We start from the raw sequence: 19,443 nt of genomic DNA on the forward strand, positions 1-19,443 counted from the left end.
GAATTCGTTCCGCAAAATAGCGTAGTTCTTGATGCGTTGGCGGAAGGCCTAACGCGGCCTGCGCAAGTACCCAATCTGCCAAATAGGTCTCCTGCTCCTGTGAAAGCCTTTGACAAGATCTTTTCGCTTGTTGAATTGACTGGGCCCCCTTTAAACGATCGTGAAGGGTACTCCGAGGAATACCCCATTTTTGCGAGGTTTTGTGAACTGATTTGCCATTTCTTATGTCAGAAATGGCAGCAAGAAGCTGATTTTCAGTGTACTGTTTCATTGGAAAGTTTGGAGCAAGAATCTTCAAAAATCAAGTTCTAAAGTGAAAAATTCGTCTAGATATTTATAAAATAAAACAAAGGGTTGACGTGGCTGAGTAGATATTTTTAGGGGCCGGACTTTAGGGGGGTCGGAGATGTGGAGCCAAACGTTAGCTGCAACCAAACGATCGTTTTTGTCTCAACATTCTACAATACCTGCGATGAATTCCAGACTCCCACTGACACACGTGGCTCACCTTGCGCGACGAGTATTCATCCGGAGTTTGGCGTATATATATGTCAAAACCACCACCATGGATCCGGACTAGAGCAACTGCTCATTCTCCAACAACGTCCTGCCCTGCAACAAATAGTTTTTTTTTGAGCCAAGCCACGCGAATAAAATGTTTAACCTGCCAGCAATCAGCGTCGCATCAGGCCTCGCCCTGTTGTACCTGATCGTCAGCCACCTGCGCACGCGGCGCAAGCCCTTCCCGCCCGGGCCGCCAGGCAGCCTGATCCTCGGCAACCTGCTGCAGATTCCGACCAAAAAGGCGTGCCTGACATTCCAGAAATGGAGCCGCGAGTACGGAAGCTCCTCCGATGGACTTCTGGGCCTGCGAATGGGGCCCTGGGCCAGGATGATCGTCCTGAACAAGCACAAACAGTATCGCGACCTGCTCGAGGGCCGCAGCACCGTCTATGCCGGCCGCGGGTCCGTCCCCATCATGGAAAAGCTGCGCGTCTGGACCAAACCCGGCGAGCCCTACGTGGGCAACTTTGCCTCGTGGCAGTACAACGACGAACTCAAGCGCGAGAGGAGGGCGACCCACGAATACATAACGCGGTCTGCACAAGTCGAGAAGCTGCTTCCGATCCAAGATGCCGAGAGCACGCAGCTGATGTGGGACTTGTTGAGTTTTGAACGGGATAAAAAGGCCGGCGATACCGCTCCCGGGTCGCACCACCTTTTGTTTTTCCGCACCTTTGGCGCCGTCGTGCTCGCGGCTGTATATGGGATCCGCGGAAAAGATACCACGCACGATTCGCATCTGGGTCAGTTCGAATCGATAGTCAAAGACTTTATTCAACTGCTGGCGCTGACAGCTGCGCCGCCGTACGAGGTGTTCCCCTTTGTCGACTACATTCCCGAGTTTATAAACCCCTGGCGGGGGTGGATTCTGAGGGGTAAAGAATTCAGGGTCCGCTGGTTTCGGTTTTGGAAAGAGTTCCACGACATTGCACTGAACTCGGCCGAAAGCAAGACCAGCCGCGAGGGCGACGGTATGCTCCTTCAGCTCGAGGGCAAGGGGTATTCCGATACGGAAAAATTGTCCTTTGGCGCGACCATAATGAACGGCGGAGCCGACACGACCGCCATAACGTGCCTCACCATGCTTGGCGCGTTTGTTAATAACCCTGATCTTCAACAGCAGGCCCGGGCGGAGATAGATGCTATTTTTGGGGAGGGCGTTATGCCTACAGCCGACATAATTGAACCAACTCCCTTTTGTAAAGGCTTGTTTCTACGAGGTGAGGTGACAATACGTTGAATGGGGTCCTGCCGTTGGAAGATCTCGTTTGTCTAACACACTTCCTTACTTCTACCAGGCCGTTCGATGGCGACCTTTGACGCCGCTCATGACGCGCAGGGTCCGCCAGGACCACGAATACGAGGGTTTCTTCATCCCCAAAGATACAATGGTGCTGTTTAACATCTGGGCCCTATCCCACGACACCGACGTGTTCGATCGCCCTCAGGACTTTATGCCTAGCCGGTATCTCCCGCAGTGCAGAGGTGACCCCGACGTCAAACCCCTGCCGGTGTACGGGTTCGGGACGGGCTTGAGGAACTGCCCCGGCCAAAAGATGGCCGAGAATTCGGTCATGTTGGTGGTCGCGAAGCTCCTTTGGGCGTTTGAGATCTCGTCGCCGGACGGAAAACTCGATACGAGCATGGAGACTGGCTACGATGACGCGTTCATGCTGGCGCCGAACCCAGCCAGGTTGAGCTTCCGTCTCCGGAGTCAGATCCGTGGGGATGTCGTTCAAAGGGAGTGGAAGAAGGCGGACGAGTGGTTAGCGCGATTTGAATAGACGTGGTGGGGGGTTCCTAGCGCCAGTCGACGGCGGCGGGGAAATTAGCTTGGAGGGGTTTTGTCCACCATGGCGACTTTGCGGATGCGAAAATGCGAAAATGCGAAAATGCGAGATGCGGGCTGTGTGGTGTGCAGACTCGACTTGGTCAGCGGGCAGCAAAACAAACAATGAGCCAAGAAAGGGGTAGGGAAGTTGACGAACAGGCTCATTAGCTGCATTGAGGGTTAAAGGTGGATTCGTTTCTGATTGGAATATGATTCTAGGCACGGTCAATACGTGGTAATAGCTGCCAAGACAGGTAGGTAGGTACATAGGCACAATCTACACCACTGCATTGTCTACCATAGTACTTACTCATTTATCCTGCCACAAATCCAGCTCAAGTCAAACTCTTGTCGTTCTACAGTGGAATACTGGTAACCAATTACAAAGTGGAACGTGTGTGCCGAGGAGCGGGACGGGCGGGTCCTGTCTAAATCTACTATAGTACGTACTTCGCACGACAGGCTCGCATTCGCTTTTGCGACGCTCGAGTCAGTTCTCCTTGCTCCGCCAGCTCCGGTAGGGCGGCTCTCCCGGAGTGGGGCAGCATAAAGTGGGGTGGAACGACATACGGAGTACCGCATAAATTAGCATCAGGTTCGCACTCGCAAAAAAGCAAATCGTCAAAAATCGATCATCTGGGAACAGGCTCGCATTCGCATCTTGTTCCGTGGGACTTCTAGAAGATATCCGTAGATGGCTGTCTGCAAACTCCCCGAAGGATCGTCAAACAGGTGGAGCAGCCGAGGTTGTCATTGTAATAGTAGGGGTATTACTCGTACTGCACGTGAACTACCAAGTACGTCGTACAAAGTAAGAGGAAAAGCTAGGGCAGGTATGGGAAACGAACAACCTAACGGTCCAAGCACCATAATCCAGCTGGTACGTACCTTGACTAGTCGGCTCAACTAATCAACAAAATTCCGCCCCATCAAATCAATCATTCCGACTGTCGCATCGTTCCGATGCGTATGCGATGAACACTGTGGCACCCAGCTCGCTAAAAACGCCATTGTATTCGTCGTACGAACCCTGCAGCGGCTCCAGTCTCCACGCGGTGGCAAGCACCACAGCTCGCCAAGTTTGCCAAATTGCATGATGCTGAACGAAGGCCTCGGCAGGTGGGACACCCTTGGCAGGGTTGCATATCGTCCCCTGAAATTCCCGTAGGGCTCGATGCGAGAGAGATGGATATAAAGTCATGATCGACTTTGACCACACATTTGCAGTTCCGACAAGACTCCATTGCCAACTCAACAACGACACTCAACCATTGCAGCTACACAACAACCACCAATATAATTTTGTACAGCTTAATCGACAACACAACAACCTAATCACCAACACAGACATCGGTTCCTAATGGCTGCACCAGCCCCCAAGATCATCGTTGTCGGCGGCGGCCCCGTGGGCATGACCGCCGTCCACGCCCTCACCCGGGCTGGCATCGACTTTGTCCTCCTCGAGAGCCGACCCACGGTCGTCATGGACGCCGGTTCCAACCTTGTCCTGTCGCTCACTGGCCTTCGAGCCCTGAGCCAGTTCGGAATCCTCCCCGCGCTGGAGAAGTGCAGTTCCCCGCTTGCCAAGTTCAGCCGTATCGACCACAGCGCGCGCGACATTGGTGACACCATGTTCTTCACCTACTTTCAACAAAAGTAAGCAGTAGCAGCGATTCGAGACGACTTCTCCTCTTGATCAACTTTGGTGACAAGTTCTAACATGCCCCTGTTTCAGCTTTGGTGGTTACCCGCGAGTCATCAGCCGTCACGACCTCATGAAGACGCTCTGGGAGGCCCTCCCCGCCGACGCACAAGCCAAGGTTCACGCCAACAAGAAGGTTTCCGCCATCCGATCAACAGACGACGGCGTCGTCGTCGAGTGCGCCGATGGAACTTCGTACGAGGGCTCCGTGGTCATCGGCGCCGACGGCACCTACAGCACCGTCCGGAAGCACATGAGCGCCCTGGTGCCCAAGGAGGCAGAGCAGCCGCAGACCGGCAGCACCGAGGCCCCCTTCCTCACCAGCTACCGCTGCTTCTGGCTGCGCTTCTCGGTCCTCCCCGGCATCTCGCCCGGCGACGCCAGCGAGACCCACGGCCCCGAGGCCACGATCCAGGTGTTTGCCGGCGACGACTCGGCCGTCGCGGGCGTGTACGAGAAGCTCCCCGAGCCGACCAACAAGCCGCAGCGCTACAAGCCCGAGGACGAGGATGCCTTTGTCGAGAAGTGGGGCCACCTGCCCCTGGTCGAGGGCGGCTCCATCACCCTGGCCGACGCCTACAAGGCCAAGCAGCAGTCCGGGCTCGTCAACCTCGAGGAGGGCGTCATCGAGAACTGGAGCTGCGCGGGCCGCGCCGTCCTGGTCGGCGACGCCGCCCACAAGTTCACCCCGTCGACCGGCGCCGGCTGCAACAACGGCATCATCGACGTCGTCGTCCTGACCAACAACCTCAACAAGCTCTTCTCGGGCGGCGCGGCCCCGTCGCGCGATGCCCTGGACGCCGCCTTTGCCGAGTACCAGGCCGCGCGCAAGGAGGTCGTCACCTCTGCCTGCAAGATGTCGGGTGGCGCCACTTCCATGGCGGCCTGGAGCAGCGGCTTCATGAAGTTCCTGGACCTCTACGTCTTCTCGAGCCAGATGGTGCAGAAGCTCTTTGTCAACATGAACAAGAGCGCCGTGGCCAAGACGCCCATCTTTGACTTTGTTGAGGGTGAAGAGAAGCTGGTGGGTGCCGTCCCGTGGGTAAATGCGATACCATCAGCCAAGGCCCAAGCTGTTTGAGGCTTGAGCAGACATTTAATGATTTTGTGGCTTGTCTTTCTTTTTTTTCTTTTGTCATAGCATAGAGATATACCTGACATAGAATTTCCTTTGTAATGTTCTTAATAATACCAATGATGACTTTACACTCAACTTGCATGGACCATTGTGAAATCTCATTAGTTTTTGGCATGTATCTGCATATGTCTATCGTGTCTCTCACACTGAATTAGATGCCGCTGTTGGTTGAGATTTCCGACTAGCCAGGCTCTTGACTCTTTCACTGTTGGAAGGATCAAACTCGACAGACGACCAAGGTACCTTCCATTACCCACAGCGGCAGGAAGGACCAGGCAGACCGTAGAACTTCAGCAGAGTCAACTTGCTACTGACCTTCTGGTCGCCTGGGCTCACATCCCACCAGCGACTCAAAGTAAAGAGCCTCAAAAGCAACAAATGGCAAACATTGTCATTTTCATAAAATCCCACCTCTGTCCCCAAAGATCCACCCTAAACAGCCTCAAAACCCAACATAGCAGACCAAGAGAAACATGCCGACCGATGTTTTCAACCCACTAACCTACCTCCTCGGCCCACCCGCCTACCGAGACTGGCTCCTGCTGAGCGCGACGTCAACCCGCGCGCTGCTCTGGGCATTTCTGACCGCCTCGTGGGTCTTTGTCTCGGCGCGCGTCGCCAACGGGCAGCTCGCCCCAAAAAGCCTCGGCACCTACGCCATGTGCCACGTGTGGATCGGCTGCGCGACGTCGGACGTGCAGATCTTGTACATGCTGCTGGCCTCACTCGGCGGCAACGAGATGGTGGTCGCCGCCATGAGCCGCGGACGCGACGAGGCCATGAACACGGTCTCGTTTGTCGGGACGTGGTGGATCGGCCTGTGCTTGTACCTGTGGCCGCGGGAGTTTGGGCATGTTGGAAGCTCTGCTGCTGCTGCTGTTGCTACCTCTGGCGCCGGATCGGCGGGCTACACTCATAGTAATAGTTGAATAATGTGGAGCGGCAAGGGGTGGCACTAGAATGATTTGACGAGTTGGGATTGATTCATCGTCAATTGAACAAATCATGGATTGTTGAGGACGCAAAGTCTCAAGGAATTGAAACTGTGCCCAACCAAACCAATTCAACATGGCATTTTTGTCGGACTTGAAAGAGTCCAGGAAATATAACTTCTCCCTTGGCTGGTCAACCAGATTCTTGCACTATGGAATCGGTAGAGTGCTGTCGATTCTTGAATCCAAAATGGGCTTGGGTGACCTGTTATATGCCTATTAATTTTAATATTCCAGTCTCTTACACAAGGCTCTGATTGCAAATAACTGCCATTAATAGGCTTCGTGAGTCTATCAGATCCGTGCTAAGACTTCTGACTATATGAAAAGTTTGAAAGTTGATTGATCTAGTTCTAGTAAAAGGTTTAGTCTGTTTGGCCACAAAGGGGAGAGATTCTATGCAGAGTAAAGTGAGTCGAAACTCAAGAAAAGTCCATCCTGGCCAGCAGCATATATCAGCCTTCCAACTATAAGCTCACACCAGCATCATATCACAAGTCCAGGCTGCTTTGCTTCATGATGCTTCCTCATCCGTGGCTAGCGCATCCAGATCAAACTCCTCCTTCCGGCGCCGGTACAGGACTTTGGTTTCGGGGTTGATGGTGAGCTCCGTGCCAAAGTAGGTAAAGTCGGTGGACGACCCTTCGGCCAGTTTCCAATCGTACTTGAGCAGCAAATGGCACAGGACGACCTTGGTCTCGTTGGAGGCAAAGAAGCGGCCAGGACAGGCGTATTTCCCGAGACCAAAGGCTATGTGGTCAGGGGAAGTCGAAACCAGCTGGTGTACGTGCTCGCCTCCGGGTTGCTTGCGTGCCTCGTAGAAGCGGTAAATGTCGAATTCGTCCGGGTTTTTATGCAGCTTGGGATCCCAGACCCTGGTTGCGTCGACGGCCGAATACTCTCCCTTGCGAAGGGTGATGCCGCCTTCCAAAACAGTATCCTTCATAACAAGACGTTGCATGCCAACTTTGGGTGCAGGCTTAGGTTAGCGCGAGCAGGATAAGGGGGGAGAAGAAAGGAAGAGAGAAAAAAAAAACAAAAAAAAAAAAAAACACTCACTAACTGAAGTAGGCTTCAGCCTCTGCGCTTCCTTGATAGCGCTGTCGAGAAGCCGGAGCGATGTCAGCGAGGTCTTCTTCCATCCCTTGGCCGGCAGCACCTCGATCATCTCTTTCCTCAGGGCATCCACAAAGTCGGGGCGGGTGGACAACAACAAAATATTCTGCGACACCAGGTCCGAGGTCGTGTGGATTGCGGCCATCGAAATACTAAGCTGGACGGCGGTCATGTCGAAGCTGTTGTTGCCGGCTTCGGTCTCGGCCCACTCGATCAAGTCGTTGTAGACGGGCGCGGGTACCCCCTTGGCAGCACACTCGGCCCGCTCCTCTTGCCGCTCTTTCATGATGGGCATGATGGCGTTATGCCCGCGGCGGTACAGCGCCCGGTATTCTTTGCCATACGATGCAAACTGAAAGACCAATGGCCTGATCCAGGTGGGGAAAGCGCGCATGGTCATGATCACCGCCATGGCCGTCTGGGCAAAGGACTTTGTGATGTCGAGCCAGGCTGCGTCTCGGCAGAGCTTGTCTCCCAGGAACACGCGCGACGAGACGCGGGCGATGACATCTGTAATGGGCTCGTAGACTTTGATCTCGGTCCATTCTATCAAGGGTTTATCATGTCAGCGGGGGCAGCAGAGGGGATGAGCAAGACTAGAGACATGCAAAGTTTTGGAGCACTTCACTGACCGGAACTTTTCCCAAAGTTTTTTTCAGTCGCGACTGAAGTCTCGAGAGACAATGGCGCGGTGACACTGTCTGTAGAGAAGAGTCAGCAGGCGTGTAAATCTTGATTCTCGACACCGTGACGCCCCCGCCTTTCGCTGGGAACCTACTCAGTCGCTTGGTCAAATGTTTGGTGACGATCTTCTGAATGATCTCGCTTGGGTGGTCCACAACTCCAAGAGCCGCGGCGCCTTCGCTATTGGCCGGCAGGATCTTTACACAAACAGCGTATTAGAAGGTGAAAGGGATAATAATAATAACAGGGCTAGGAAGTAGACCGGCGCAGTAGTTGCATACCGTGGAAAAGGCCTTCCGAAAGCTTAGGTTCGGGTGCTGCTTGACTTCCAGCGCACGGTCCGGCGGCAGGACCGTCGTGTAGCCCGCGTTGCTCAAAAGCTTGAAGGGCTGGTTCGGAAACTGCTCTTGAGCTTGTTGGAAAATCTTGAAGCCGGCAGTCCCAAACTCGATACTCTTTTGGAGCGCGGTCTGGAAGCGTCCCGGCGGGTTGACGACGGGAACCTTTTCGCCGCGGAGGCTGCTGGCGATGTAGCTCACCAATAGAGGCAAGATAACAATCGCTGCCAGGGTGATTGCAATGGTAGAACGGTCCAGGTCCAGCGAGGCCAGCGCACTTAGGCCGGGTAGCTGGCCCTGTGGCCAGGTTGGACTGGCGTTGATGGAGCTCGCCATGGTGAAGGTCCTGGAGTCTGATTGAGAGTAGAAGAACTTGACTCGAATTAGGAAATCTGGCAAGCAATCCGAGAGTTTGTTCAAGCTTAGGCTAGACTAGAACTAGTTTAAATACCATAAACAAGAACGCCACGCATCATGCAACAAGCGATGAGGACCTATCAAAACTTCAAAAGATACCCACAGGCTAGGTCACGGAGAATCTGTCGGGCACGAGGTATTTCCCGTAGGCCTAAGTCCAACGGGATTCGGGTGTAAGCGATGGATCCAACGTGGAGATTAAGCCACTAGGTTATACCAGACATGAACTACTGCACACCAAGCCCTGAATTATCCGGATATCCACCAGACATGGCTGGCACTCGATCCTACCCTACCTGCACGTGATTCTCTGAGACTCTTTGTGTACAACTTGCCATGTCGTTTGTCCAGGCTGATGATTGGTTTGAAAAATCCCGGGTCCGCGTATGGGTCCAGATTCATCCAGGAGTTGATACGTCGCCACGTGGTTACAGCATGTCACTCTTGCACAATCCGTCAATCAACTTTATCTAGCTTTGCCTTTCCTTTCTTCTATAGTCAACGGTTACCTTTGTAGGTTATATTTCACTGTAATTTGGAGAATGGAGTATAGATTCAATCAACGTTCGTGATTTTGAACCACACCTTCTTCTGTCCCGTCAACCCGGTCCCGTTTCCCTGCAAAGAGACACGGGGTGTGTACTGCTTGTTTAATTCTATTTTTTTACTTTCTTTTCCTTGTCTTTTCTTTTTTTCCCCTTCGAATCCCCCGATATACACAAGTGACTGGAACAACTATCCTTCCGGCCTTGATCTCCTTCGCAGCCGCCACAATGACTAGCACGTAGACGAAACCCAAGAACTATCCCATGCCCGGCGGAAACAGGGGTAGGACCTGAATCAAGCACCTTGCCCAAACAATTTTCGTCTTCGGGCACTACTACTCCCGGCCCAGCGACGTACATAGTAGCTATCGGGACGGTGCGCGACCCCGACGCCAAGTATGGCCTGTCGAAAGAGCCGAGCGGGGCCAACATGGACCCGATGCCGGTAAAATCGGGGTCGACCTCCACACCAGACAGCCCAGTCCCCGTCTAAGCACCTTCGATTACGCGATATCAACTGCGTCGGTTTTGCTATGGCCGGTGCAGCGAGCAGGAGGCTTAATTTCCATGTGAAATGCGCCTAGGGAGGAATTTGAAAAAAGTTATTCAGGCCACCTATTGTAATCCCTTTGGTCTGAAAGTCCGCGCTGGCGCCGTTACGTGCCGCTGATTCTCAACTTCGCTCTCCTAAGCTCCTAGACGGTCATTTTGAACAAGCAATCATCAGGCACAGCGTGGCCACGGCAATGGACAACTTTGTCAACGTAAAGATTGGCGGCAAAAATGATCGACTGTAGATTATGCTCTTGGGCTGTCAGTCTGGTACTTGTATATTCTGTAGCGCGTTTTTATCAAGCAGTCACTTGCACCGTACATAGTTCGCGTCAGCACTGAGTAATTGTTAGTTGTGAAACGGGTAAATTTGGATGATCTGTTTATATATAAATAGAGAGGTGGAGGCTGCGCAGACATGCAAACCAGTACGCGGGTATGCAAATATATAAGCAAGTCGGGAAACAGGGAAATTTAGACGACTTAGACGACGACAGAGGAGGTAGACAAAGAGGTGAACTAGGAGGGAGGTAAATAGGCAGGTAAAGGTTGCGATTGGTAACAGCCTCGTTTGAGCCGTCGTTGTGGGACAAAGCGGGGCAGGTTTGCCTATGAGTTTGGTTATTTTAACATCTCCATCTATATTAGTACTGCGTAGGACCCCAAAGTGACTTCTGGCTGCTGAAAGGGGCTGCTTGATAACAACGCCCATAATGTAAGTTGCCACTAGCTGAGAAATCAGCCCAGGATGTAGAAAGTTTGTCTCAATCAGATCAACGCCGTGCTGATCCTGTAAGGGTAAGGTATATATTGAAGAGGAATGACGAATCTCACTAAATAAAAGATGCTGCAGCACCATGTAAATCTACGAGTGGTGAACGAAGTAGGTGGAAGTATGGTCAACAAATAAAAAATCAGCGCATTTCATGCCAACGCACGATTGGGAAAATTTTGCAAACTCTAAACTCTGTGGAGTCCCGAGGAAGTGGGAGAAAATCAGGGTTTATTTTTGCACGGCCAAAATTGGACGCAAAACTTACCCAATCTCTGATCCAAGTCAAACCGACGCCAGTGTCTGTCCGTCTGTGCCATGCCACTGCGCCACAGGCTGGGCAACGATCTCCAGTGGCTTACCCACCTAATATTAGCAATGTTGACCTAAGAACATGGACAAGAATTGCAGCATCAAGGGGAAACCCATTCGTGTGGTAATAGCTTGCTGCGCTGTCCTGAGTCGTAGCGCAGTCTTATTAATTTGAGTTTGGGGCCTGCCAAGTTAATACCGCCATAATGGCCCCGGACAATTGACAATTGCCGAAATTTCGATCCATATTTAGGGGGCCACCCCACGCCCTCGCACAACATACTTGCCCTTAGAACCAACCTCCCGAGCTCAGGTTTACAAGCCTTCCTAGACCATTGCAGCTTGGTCAACTGTCGGTTTGGAAGTAAAAACCCTTAACGACACCATGCGACCTCTGGCTCGTCTAGCTCAATACTGCCTCCTACTCTCGGCAGCAGCCTTTGCTCCATGCCGATCCCAGACCCCTGACTACGATGTGGTCGTCATAGGAGGCGGTTCCGCCGGCACGCATGCAGCCACGCGACTCCAGCAAATGGGAAAGTCGGTCCTGCTTATTGAAAAAGAAGACCGTCTGGGCCGCAACGTCAACACATACAAAGATGCACAAACTGGAGCCACTTTTGATTACGGCATCGTCAGCTTGATAAACATCAGCGCCACCGTTGACTTTTGCAGCAGCCTGGGTGTGTCACTGAAAAAGTTCAACGGTCAATTCGTTCCAAACGAAAAGTCCGTCGGCGCAGACTTCAAGCAGAAGACAAAGGCTCCCACTTGGCCGCTCGCGAGCGGAGACGACGTGACCGCGGCGCTCAAGGCATATCAACAAGTGTTGGAGAAGTACCCCTATCTCAACAGCGGGTACCATTTGCCAGACGAGATCCCAGACGAGATTCTCATGCCGTTTGGTGACTTCTTGGAGAAGCACAACCTGGGCGCAATTGCTCATCTGGGATGGCTCGTGTACGGCGGCATGGGAAACGCACTCGCGCAACCGACAATCTACATGGCGCATTATTTTAATCAGCTGCAGGTGCAGGCTCGACTCGAGGGTTTGCGGGTGACTGAAGCAAACAACAATGTGCAATCTCTTTGTAAGTTCTCATCGCTAGTCAAGGTATGTTTGTGTGCTTGGCTCTGACAAAAAAACAGTCGATGCTGCCCAAAAGAAACTTGGAGACAATGCGATAGTCGGCGCACAAGAGACCAAGGTCAACCGGCGTGCAGAGGGCGGTGTGGAAGTGCAAGTCAGGACGGCGTCGGGCAGCAAGACGGTCAAAGCACGCAAGCTTCTCATTGCTGCGCCGCCTACGATGGAAATCCTCCAGTCATTCCTCGATCTCAACCCCGAAGAGACCTCGTTGTTCAGCCAGTTCAACAGCAGCTACTATTGGAACGCCGTCGTCGACAACACAGGCTTCCCGAACGACACGGGCATCTACAACTCGGACGCGAAGGCCAAATTTGGCATTCCACCGCTGCCTGGCATGTACAATTTCGAGCCCACCGGGGTAAAGGATCTGCATGCTGCCTATGGAGGGAGCCCGTCCCGTCTATCGCAGAGCGAGATCGAGGCCCAGATAACGAGTTCCATCTCTGGAGCTCAGCAAGCGCTTGGGTATCCAGCCCTCCAGCCAAAGATCGTCCATTCGAACAACCACTCGCCCTCGGGATTGACCGTGTCGGTTGAGGCGATCAAGGGTGGCTTCTACAAGCGGCTCAACGCCCTGCAAGGTCAACAGAATACATTCTGGACTGGCGCTGCCTGGTGCTGTGGAAGCTCCAGCTCCATCTGGAATTATACCAACTACGAGATCCTGCCCCCGCTTATAGCCTCGCTAGGCCAGTAGACTTGATGCATTCCTATATTTGCAGCCTCCTCAAGTCTAATTTAGGCCGTCGTCCCTAACAATGCACCCCGTGCGCCTGGTCTGCCGGTGTAGTGAGCCGCAATTCATTGGATCATAATATACCGTCTTGCGAATTGTTGTCTTGAAAAGCATTGTACAAATGATAGACACAGAAAAGACGTTTGGAGAAGGCAAGTAAAGTAATAATGTCAAATTATTGTTTAGGGGTTATGTAAGGGGGGGTTATAAATATCTAGTCTAAGATGAGAAGAAAAGAAAAAAAAGAAGTATCAACAAGTCTAAAGCTGCAGGCAGCGAGCTTGCCAATGAGAAAAGAATCCATCGTCTAACAATATTACCCTGGCGCTAAAGAAGCCGCCAGACACCGTTCCAGCCAGTTGGGAGTAAAACCCGTCTTGTATGCGTTGACATCTAGTCGCTGCTGCCTTACTGACCCTCGGGGCCCTCGGCGGGCTCCGAGCCCTCAGGGCCGGCAGGTGCGGCGGCAGGGGCTCCAGAGGGCTCGGCACCGGGCTGTCCGGCGGGAGAGCCCGAAGGAGCACCGGCGGGAGCACCGGCAGCAGGAGCGCCAGCGGGCGGGGCGAGCTCGGCCTCGTTGAAGGCGATGCTAGGGCAAGTGGCGTGGAGCCACATCATGCCGCCTGCGGAAAGGTTTCTAGTGTTAGGGTTGCTTCAAAAGCCATGGGCGGGGGTGAAGGAGATGACCGAGTGACTTACGCTTGGCAAAACGCTCAGTGTTGCGACCGCAGACGGCGGCACCGCAGGTGAAGAGGTCGTCGCGCAGCCACGTCATCAGATCCGGAGAGGCGCAAAAGTACTCGTTGGGGGTCTGGAGGATGACAAACTTGCCCTCGCCGAGCTTGGGGAGGGTCGCCCGGACACAGTTGGCTTGGCACTTGGCCAGGGGGCGGACGTCAAGAGGGTCCCAGGGGTTGGGGGCGAAGGTAGCGGTGGCCAGGCTGGCGAAGGTGAAGATGGCGAGAGTCTCGAAGCGCATATTGGCGGTTGGGAGGGTTGGTTTTGGTGGGAGATGGAAGAGAAAAAGGGGTTTTCAAGGTATTAGGTTGAAAAGTAAAAAAGTATGCTATCTAGTAGCAGGAGAAAGGAACAAAGGTGAAGATGAGGGGGAAAAGAAGCTGATCGAATGTGCTGAAGACTGTTGCGATGAGGAGGAGATCAGAAATGTTTGAGTTGGGAGGCTTGCCCTTCTCTATATATACAGATTTGGATACACTGGATTTGTTGTCTTTTGCATACGAGCTCATACGCTAGGCTGTGAAAAACAGCTTGCCCAGAGCTACCGGATGATCGCTTGGCGACGCATAGACGCAGCTCTTGAGCCTTCGGACGAGGTGGAAAGATTAGATCATCAGTGTTAGTACGCTTATTTTTATCAGAGTGCCTGCATTAGTGTGCCCGTTGAGCTCCGGTCGCTTCCCTTACCCGCCATGTTTTCCCTTAGACGCAACTTCCATGTGTTCCTCCAAGGCCCCTAGTGACCGCGCCAGTCTTCCTTTTGTTATTTCCTTTTGGCGTGGCAACGTGGCTGGAGATAACCGCTGTCGATTTTCTTTAGTCGGCTGCTAAGCGCCGTTCGGCCTCGGCCAGGTGCCGCGTACCCGTCTGGGGGAACTGCAAAATTACGCATCTTGACAAAAGGAACCACCCCCAAAGCCATTTTTTTTATAGTTTTGTTTACAGTCCAGTCCCTACTGAGCCGACTTCATCACCTCCCTTTCGACAACGACATTTTGGAGCAAATTGAATCTCACACTGCCGCCCTCCAACATATCCCCCAAGGATGCCATTTCTGGAATGAGGTCAGTCGAGATGCAAGTCGCTTGGACAAATAATACATCCCCAGCCCCCTTTCGTATATGCGGCTATTATCATTTTCTCCAGCTGCACCGAGACAAAGAGTGAGCCCTAGGAATCCTCCAAACAGTGCGTTTTGAACAATAGTTCCCGGCACATCGAACACGCAGAACTTTCGACCGTACCAAGTGCGCGCGTGACGAAAAGAATTCCACGCTTGGGCAACGCCACAACGGAGAACGATGCTCTGGTAGGAGCCGAAATTTCGAGACATGTCTCGGGGCATTTGTTCGTGATGAGGGTGGAGAACCTTTTGAAACAGCCCGACGCTCACCTGCACCAAAAAGCCTCAACGCTCGGCCAATCCTTCCTCCCGTCGCCCAGGCCGACGCTTGACCTGTCAGGATGCCCGCTAAAAATCATGATGCCCCCAACTTCCCGGCCACCACAAGTTGCGATGGCCTACCTAGAGGTGGAGGGGGCGCTAGACGGCTAGGCGAGTGCTTTTGCCGCCCAGCATAAAGCTTGGCCTTTTCGATTGTTGTCAGTGCCACTCTGTGCGAGCAGGCCAAACAAGGGCGACCTCGCTACACCAACAATTTGGATTCATAATTCTGGCTGTTTGCTACTAAAGCGCTCCTGTTCCTCCGTTTTACCATGGTGTCCTGTCCTCTATCATCAGTGAGAACTGTTCACGAGGGAGGATGACATGATCCTCATAGCAACAGGTAGTCAAGTAAGCGAACCGCATCAGTAAATCATGACATTCGTATTCCAAAGTAGGATGCATCACTAGTACAAGATCACAGCTCATCCTTAAAGAACCTTTCCTCACTTCCCGCATCACCCATGTCACCATCTTCCTTATCGTCCTCTTGCTTCTGTGCTTTCCTTCCAGGCCCGACAGCCTTGCCACCCTTGTCCTTGTCTTTGTTCCCCACCGCACGCCTGTCATCCTCAGCGGTGTTGCCGTACGCCTTCCTGCCCGCCCCATCCACAATGGGCGGCGCATTGGCCTCTCCTCCGTTGTAGTATACGTCGTTGTCCGGGTCGTGCGGATCCTGAACCACGCCCCGGAACTCGGCCACCTCGTTGAGGTGCTCCAGTATCTCGAGTTTCCACCCTTTGTCTCCAGCCAGCTTGATCAAGGCCTCGCGCAGCTCCTCCACCTGGACCGGGTCCAGCTCAAGTTGCAGCAGGTCCTCGTCAGATACGACCTCGATCTGACCGCCCTCGGCCTTGGACTTAGCAAGTGCCAGCAGTTCGATGATGGGCTGCGCCGCCCCCGCCCGGGCGCCGTTCTGAAACATTGACCCGGCCTTGCGCGGCGGCGTCAGGTTGGGCACTGGCTGGCCGTCTTCGAGGCGGCCGAGCACGTTGCGGCTGCCGATGACGACGCCTCCGATGTTGACACCCGTGAAAGAACGCTGCTGCTGCTTTTGGTGCTTCTTGTGCTGACCGTTGGCGTCTTGCTGCTGCTGTTGTTGCTGCTGGCCGCCGAGCTGCCACTGCGACTCGGCCCCGGTGAGGCGGAGCCTGGCGTCGAGCGTCTTCTGGCTCTGCCAGCTCTTGACCTCGTCCTCTGAGGACACGATCTGCCGGCAGCTGATCGGGTGGGCGCGGGTCGGCTTGGGCGGGAGGAACGCGACATCCTCGCACAGGCGTGGCGTCTGCACCATCATCAGGTACGAGCACGTCGTCACCTCCTTGATCCAGCCGATGCGGTCGACCGTGGTGCCCAGGGCGCAGTGGTATTGAATCTCGATGGTGCGCGGGCGACCCGTCAGGTCGCAGACCGTGCCGCTGTCGAGCCGCTGCACGAGGTAGCGCTGGTCCCCTTTAATGACCAGCTCCGTGTTGGGCTGCGCGGCGTTTTTGGACACGCCCTTGTCGTCCTGTTTCAGCACGGCCTGCTCCTTGCCGTGGTCCCTATCACCCAGGCTCTTGCCGGCTTGCTGGCCGTGTGGCGTCTGCGGGAGGGCTCGGCCGAGAACGTACTCCGGTTCGCGCTCGTCGCGGACGGGAGGGCCGCTCCTGGTTCCGGGCGGGAGGGCGTGGTATTGGATGACGTTGCGGTTGTAGCAGAAGCTGTAGCTCCAGTACCCGGCGGTATAGTATAGGCATTGGCCGTTGAGCTTGTTGAGCAGCTCCCAGCCGTGGGAAGTGGCATCAGTCATCTCGCGGAGCTCCTCGGCTTTGGCAAGATCGATGGCCGTCTGGTTTAGGGCCGGAAGGGGCGCGAGAACGGGTATGGCGCAGAAGTAGCGGGCCGGCGGGACATTGATAACCTCGTAGGCCTCCGAGAGGACGGGCTGGTCGTCATCGTCATCGTCGCGGTTCGCAGGGGGTGTGGTAGTTTTTGATGTGTCGGTAGAGGTTGAGGTGGAGAATTGTGTTGTCGCGTGAGCTTGTGGTGGGTTTTTGCCAGCACTTTCCATCAGGGCCAAGGCATCGGATTCCCGGATAAAGGTTTCGGAGAAGATTATCTCGAACTGAGGCAATGGATGAAAAGTCAGTAGGGCATTAACCCATATACTTTGGATTATGGTAGCGGGTAGCAGCCTACCTGTGGATTCGAGAGCATGTCTTCGTGGATGCTGAAAGCATGGCGGGCGGCGCAGAGGCCTACACCACCGCTGGCCAGCAGCAGGTACTTGAGGCCGCGCATTGTGCCGGCTTGTTGTATCGGCACTCACATGCGCCTTCGGGGGAAGGGGAGTGGAGATGAGAGGTTTACTCCAATCTCCAACAGCTGGAGATATCGCCGGTGGTGTTCCAAAAAGTCGATTGAACTCAGATCCTGGTCAGGTTGCGGTTGGTTGGAATGGGACGGAGGGACAGCCGAGGGAAAGCAATGATGCGGTAGTTGGTCCACCTTCCACCTGTCATCATCAAAGCGTGGCAACCAATGACGCGTCGGAGAAATCGAAGCAGAAGGTGTATACCCCCACTATTACACGTGACGTGGCACAGTATGGCTGCTCTTAAGCTTTTTCGACCCCAACTAATTCGACGGAATTATTTCTTTCTCGCGTAATCTGTTCAATCTCTTTCAAAATTCCTTCGTGCTCTAAGTCAATTAAATAATAATGTCATTATTGCTGGTTAACTGTATCTTCCTAACGGCACAAGTGGTAGTAAGGACTGACCACTCCTTTACTCCAATACCAGTAGCTGCAAAAACATGCATCACGTGACTTTACTCACCAATCGTTGCTCTGGGTGCCTTTTTTTGAGTGTGATCTCACAGGTAAGAGTTGAAACCTTGAACCCCACAACTTAGAATCACTGCCGCAGAAAGCGTGCCCTTTTCTCTCTTGCGCTTCACTCCACCTGCGGGGGGAATGGCGCAGTGGTTAAGCGCCATGGCTGTTACTTGAGTAACGTAGGTTCGAATCCTGCTCCCTCCACCTCCTCCCCCGCTTACCCGTGGCAAGGATAACCCGGCTGGCTATCGACAACAACCACCCGCCTGTGCCGTCGAGCCCACACTTGTTGGGAACTTCGTCTCCATGGCTACAAACGACCGACAGCTCCGCTGTTTGGACACAGGCCCCTCTCGATGAAGAGCCGTCAACTGCCGTCAGACGAATCCTCCGTGCGCCTGAAGGCACGGGGTCGCGTCAGTGAACAAACCTGTAAGCAGGACCGGGCACGAACCCGGTCAGGCTCGATTCGCTTCTATGCCCTTGTTTTCCGCTGTGTAAATAGAGAAAATAGAAAGCGCGCCGAGATACCCCTCGGGAGGTTGCTAACGGCCGGCTAATGAGCCGGGCCGAGCCCGGCGTTAAATAATACTACTACTACTACTACTTCACTCCACCTGCGAATTGCACCAGCTCAATCATAAAGTTTTACTGAGTATAATGATAGACACAAGAAAATGATAGACAGAAGAAAAGCTTTGCCTTGTGTGATTTAAACTTGTCTCCCTGGTTCTTGTCAATTTGTGCCAGCCAAGTCCTCATTATTTGTATTTCTCGAAGCAACTCTTGTCACACTCGAATCACCGTCAGCTTCTCACACACTGCACTCAGGTTAACAATTATCTCTTTTTGGGTCCCTTATCATAACAACCCGGGCTACTTACATGGCTGTGTGCTTCAGCGATGCAATGATACCGTATCCAAAAACTAGGGATACAAAACTTGTATTTGAACCTCACACGATGCCTATCTTTGAAGGCATTAGAGTTTACAAAGTGAGTCTACAGGAGCGATTAAGTTTTTCGGATGCTCAAATTTTTCTTAGACTTCAAAGTCGAAGCCGGTCATTCATAAGTTATAACAATCTTTCCATATCCAGCGATGACCTGGAATAAATATATTACCGGCGAGCTTTCGGTAGAAAGGACGAGAGAATTAAGCAATAAAAAGGGCATTCCACGACTAACGTTGCGTACCCCCTGTTCGGCACCCCCCTTGTTCGGCACCCTGAAAATCTAACAACGAAATGCCTACTTTTATAAACTGATTTAAATATAAAATTATCAACGGACAAAAATACAATCGTTTTCACGCTTCTCCGGTTCATTAACCTCTTCTTCATCAGCTAAAGGTTCCAAATTTTCTATATCATTTTCCTGCAATCCAATAATGTTCTGTTTGTTAACCAAAAGCTCGTTTGGATCCGGAACCACCCTCCTCCTTTTAACCGGCCGTATTGCCTCCAGTTGTGCTTCCAATAAGCTGATTTTTTGCTGGGCGCTAGCCAAAAGGGTATCTTTGGCTTCGAAGCTTTTTTGGACTTTTGCAAACAAAAGCCGTGAAGTGGCGTTACTTTTTTCGGACCGGGAAA

The 19,443-nt window shown here is 53.1% G+C and overlaps 8 protein-coding genes and 1 pseudogene across 9 annotated transcripts; 6 read left to right on the forward strand and 3 right to left on the reverse strand.

The window, feature by feature from the left end:
- Nucleotides 1-655: 655 nt before the first annotated feature.
- Nucleotides 656-2,579, forward strand: MGG_14591 (cytochrome P450 3A24; the record flags this gene model as incomplete). The annotated part of the gene is made up of 3 exons (XM_003709008.1): nucleotides 656-1,789; nucleotides 1,863-2,329; nucleotides 2,564-2,579. The coding sequence occupies 3 exons, from the start codon at nucleotides 656-658 to the stop codon at nucleotides 2,577-2,579; spliced, it is 1,617 nt and encodes a 538-aa protein (XP_003709056.1).
- A 1,048-nt stretch (nucleotides 2,580-3,627) lies between these two features.
- MGG_14590 (uncharacterized protein) lies at nucleotides 3,628-5,178 on the forward strand (the record flags this gene model as incomplete). The annotated part of the gene is made up of 2 exons (XM_003709009.1): nucleotides 3,628-4,051; nucleotides 4,131-5,178. Exons 1-2 carry the CDS (start codon nucleotides 3,756-3,758, stop codon nucleotides 5,176-5,178), a joined length of 1,344 nt encoding a protein of 447 aa, XP_003709057.1. The 5' UTR covers nucleotides 3,628-3,755.
- Nucleotides 5,179-5,708: 530 nt separating this feature from the next.
- On the forward strand, nucleotides 5,709-6,164 carry MGG_02293 (uncharacterized protein; the record flags this gene model as incomplete). Its single annotated transcript, XM_003709010.1, has 1 exon — nucleotides 5,709-6,164. The coding sequence occupies one exon, from the start codon at nucleotides 5,709-5,711 to the stop codon at nucleotides 6,162-6,164; it is 456 nt and encodes a 151-aa protein (XP_003709058.1).
- Nucleotides 6,165-6,741: 577 nt separating this feature from the next.
- Nucleotides 6,742-8,701, reverse strand: MGG_02294 (ent-kaurene oxidase; the record flags this gene model as incomplete). The annotated part of the gene is made up of 5 exons (XM_003709011.1): nucleotides 6,742-7,193; nucleotides 7,287-7,889; nucleotides 7,976-8,044; nucleotides 8,122-8,224; nucleotides 8,309-8,701. The coding sequence occupies 5 exons, from the start codon at nucleotides 8,699-8,701 to the stop codon at nucleotides 6,742-6,744; spliced, it is 1,620 nt and encodes a 539-aa protein (XP_003709059.1).
- An 890-nt stretch (nucleotides 8,702-9,591) lies between these two features.
- MGG_16086 (uncharacterized protein) lies at nucleotides 9,592-9,820 on the forward strand (the record flags this gene model as incomplete). The annotated part of the gene is made up of 2 exons (XM_003709012.1): nucleotides 9,592-9,610; nucleotides 9,678-9,820. The coding sequence occupies 2 exons, from the start codon at nucleotides 9,592-9,594 to the stop codon at nucleotides 9,818-9,820; spliced, it is 162 nt and encodes a 53-aa protein (XP_003709060.1).
- Nucleotides 9,821-11,348: 1,528 nt separating this feature from the next.
- On the forward strand, nucleotides 11,349-12,810 carry MGG_02295 (uncharacterized protein; the record flags this gene model as incomplete). Its single annotated transcript, XM_003709013.1, has 2 exons — nucleotides 11,349-12,054; nucleotides 12,113-12,810. The coding sequence occupies 2 exons, from the start codon at nucleotides 11,349-11,351 to the stop codon at nucleotides 12,808-12,810; spliced, it is 1,404 nt and encodes a 467-aa protein (XP_003709061.1).
- Nucleotides 12,811-13,257: 447 nt separating this feature from the next.
- MGG_02296 (uncharacterized protein) lies at nucleotides 13,258-13,828 on the reverse strand (the record flags this gene model as incomplete). The annotated part of the gene is made up of 2 exons (XM_003709014.1): nucleotides 13,258-13,472; nucleotides 13,549-13,828. 2 exons carry the CDS (start codon nucleotides 13,826-13,828, stop codon nucleotides 13,258-13,260), a joined length of 495 nt encoding a protein of 164 aa, XP_003709062.1.
- A 1,566-nt stretch (nucleotides 13,829-15,394) lies between these two features.
- Nucleotides 15,395-17,574, reverse strand: MGG_02297 (uncharacterized protein). Its single transcript, XM_003709015.1, has 2 exons — nucleotides 17,213-17,574; nucleotides 15,395-17,138 (listed from the first exon to the last, which is right to left on the reverse strand). The coding sequence occupies exons 1-2, from the start codon at nucleotides 17,312-17,314 to the stop codon at nucleotides 15,450-15,452; spliced, it is 1,791 nt and encodes a 596-aa protein (XP_003709063.1). The 5' UTR covers nucleotides 17,315-17,574; the 3' UTR covers nucleotides 15,395-15,449.
- A 410-nt stretch (nucleotides 17,575-17,984) lies between these two features.
- Nucleotides 17,985-18,056, forward strand: MGG_20057 (annotated as a pseudogene). Its single transcript has one exon. The product of its transcript is annotated as a tRNA-OTHER (tRNA).
- Nucleotides 18,057-19,443: the final 1,387 nt, after the last annotated feature.

Source organism: Pyricularia oryzae, chromosome 1 (genome assembly GCF_000002495.2).
Source record: "Pyricularia oryzae 70-15 chromosome 1, whole genome shotgun sequence".
In the NCBI taxonomy this organism is placed as follows: Eukaryota; Fungi; Ascomycota; class Sordariomycetes; order Magnaporthales; family Pyriculariaceae; genus Pyricularia; species Pyricularia oryzae.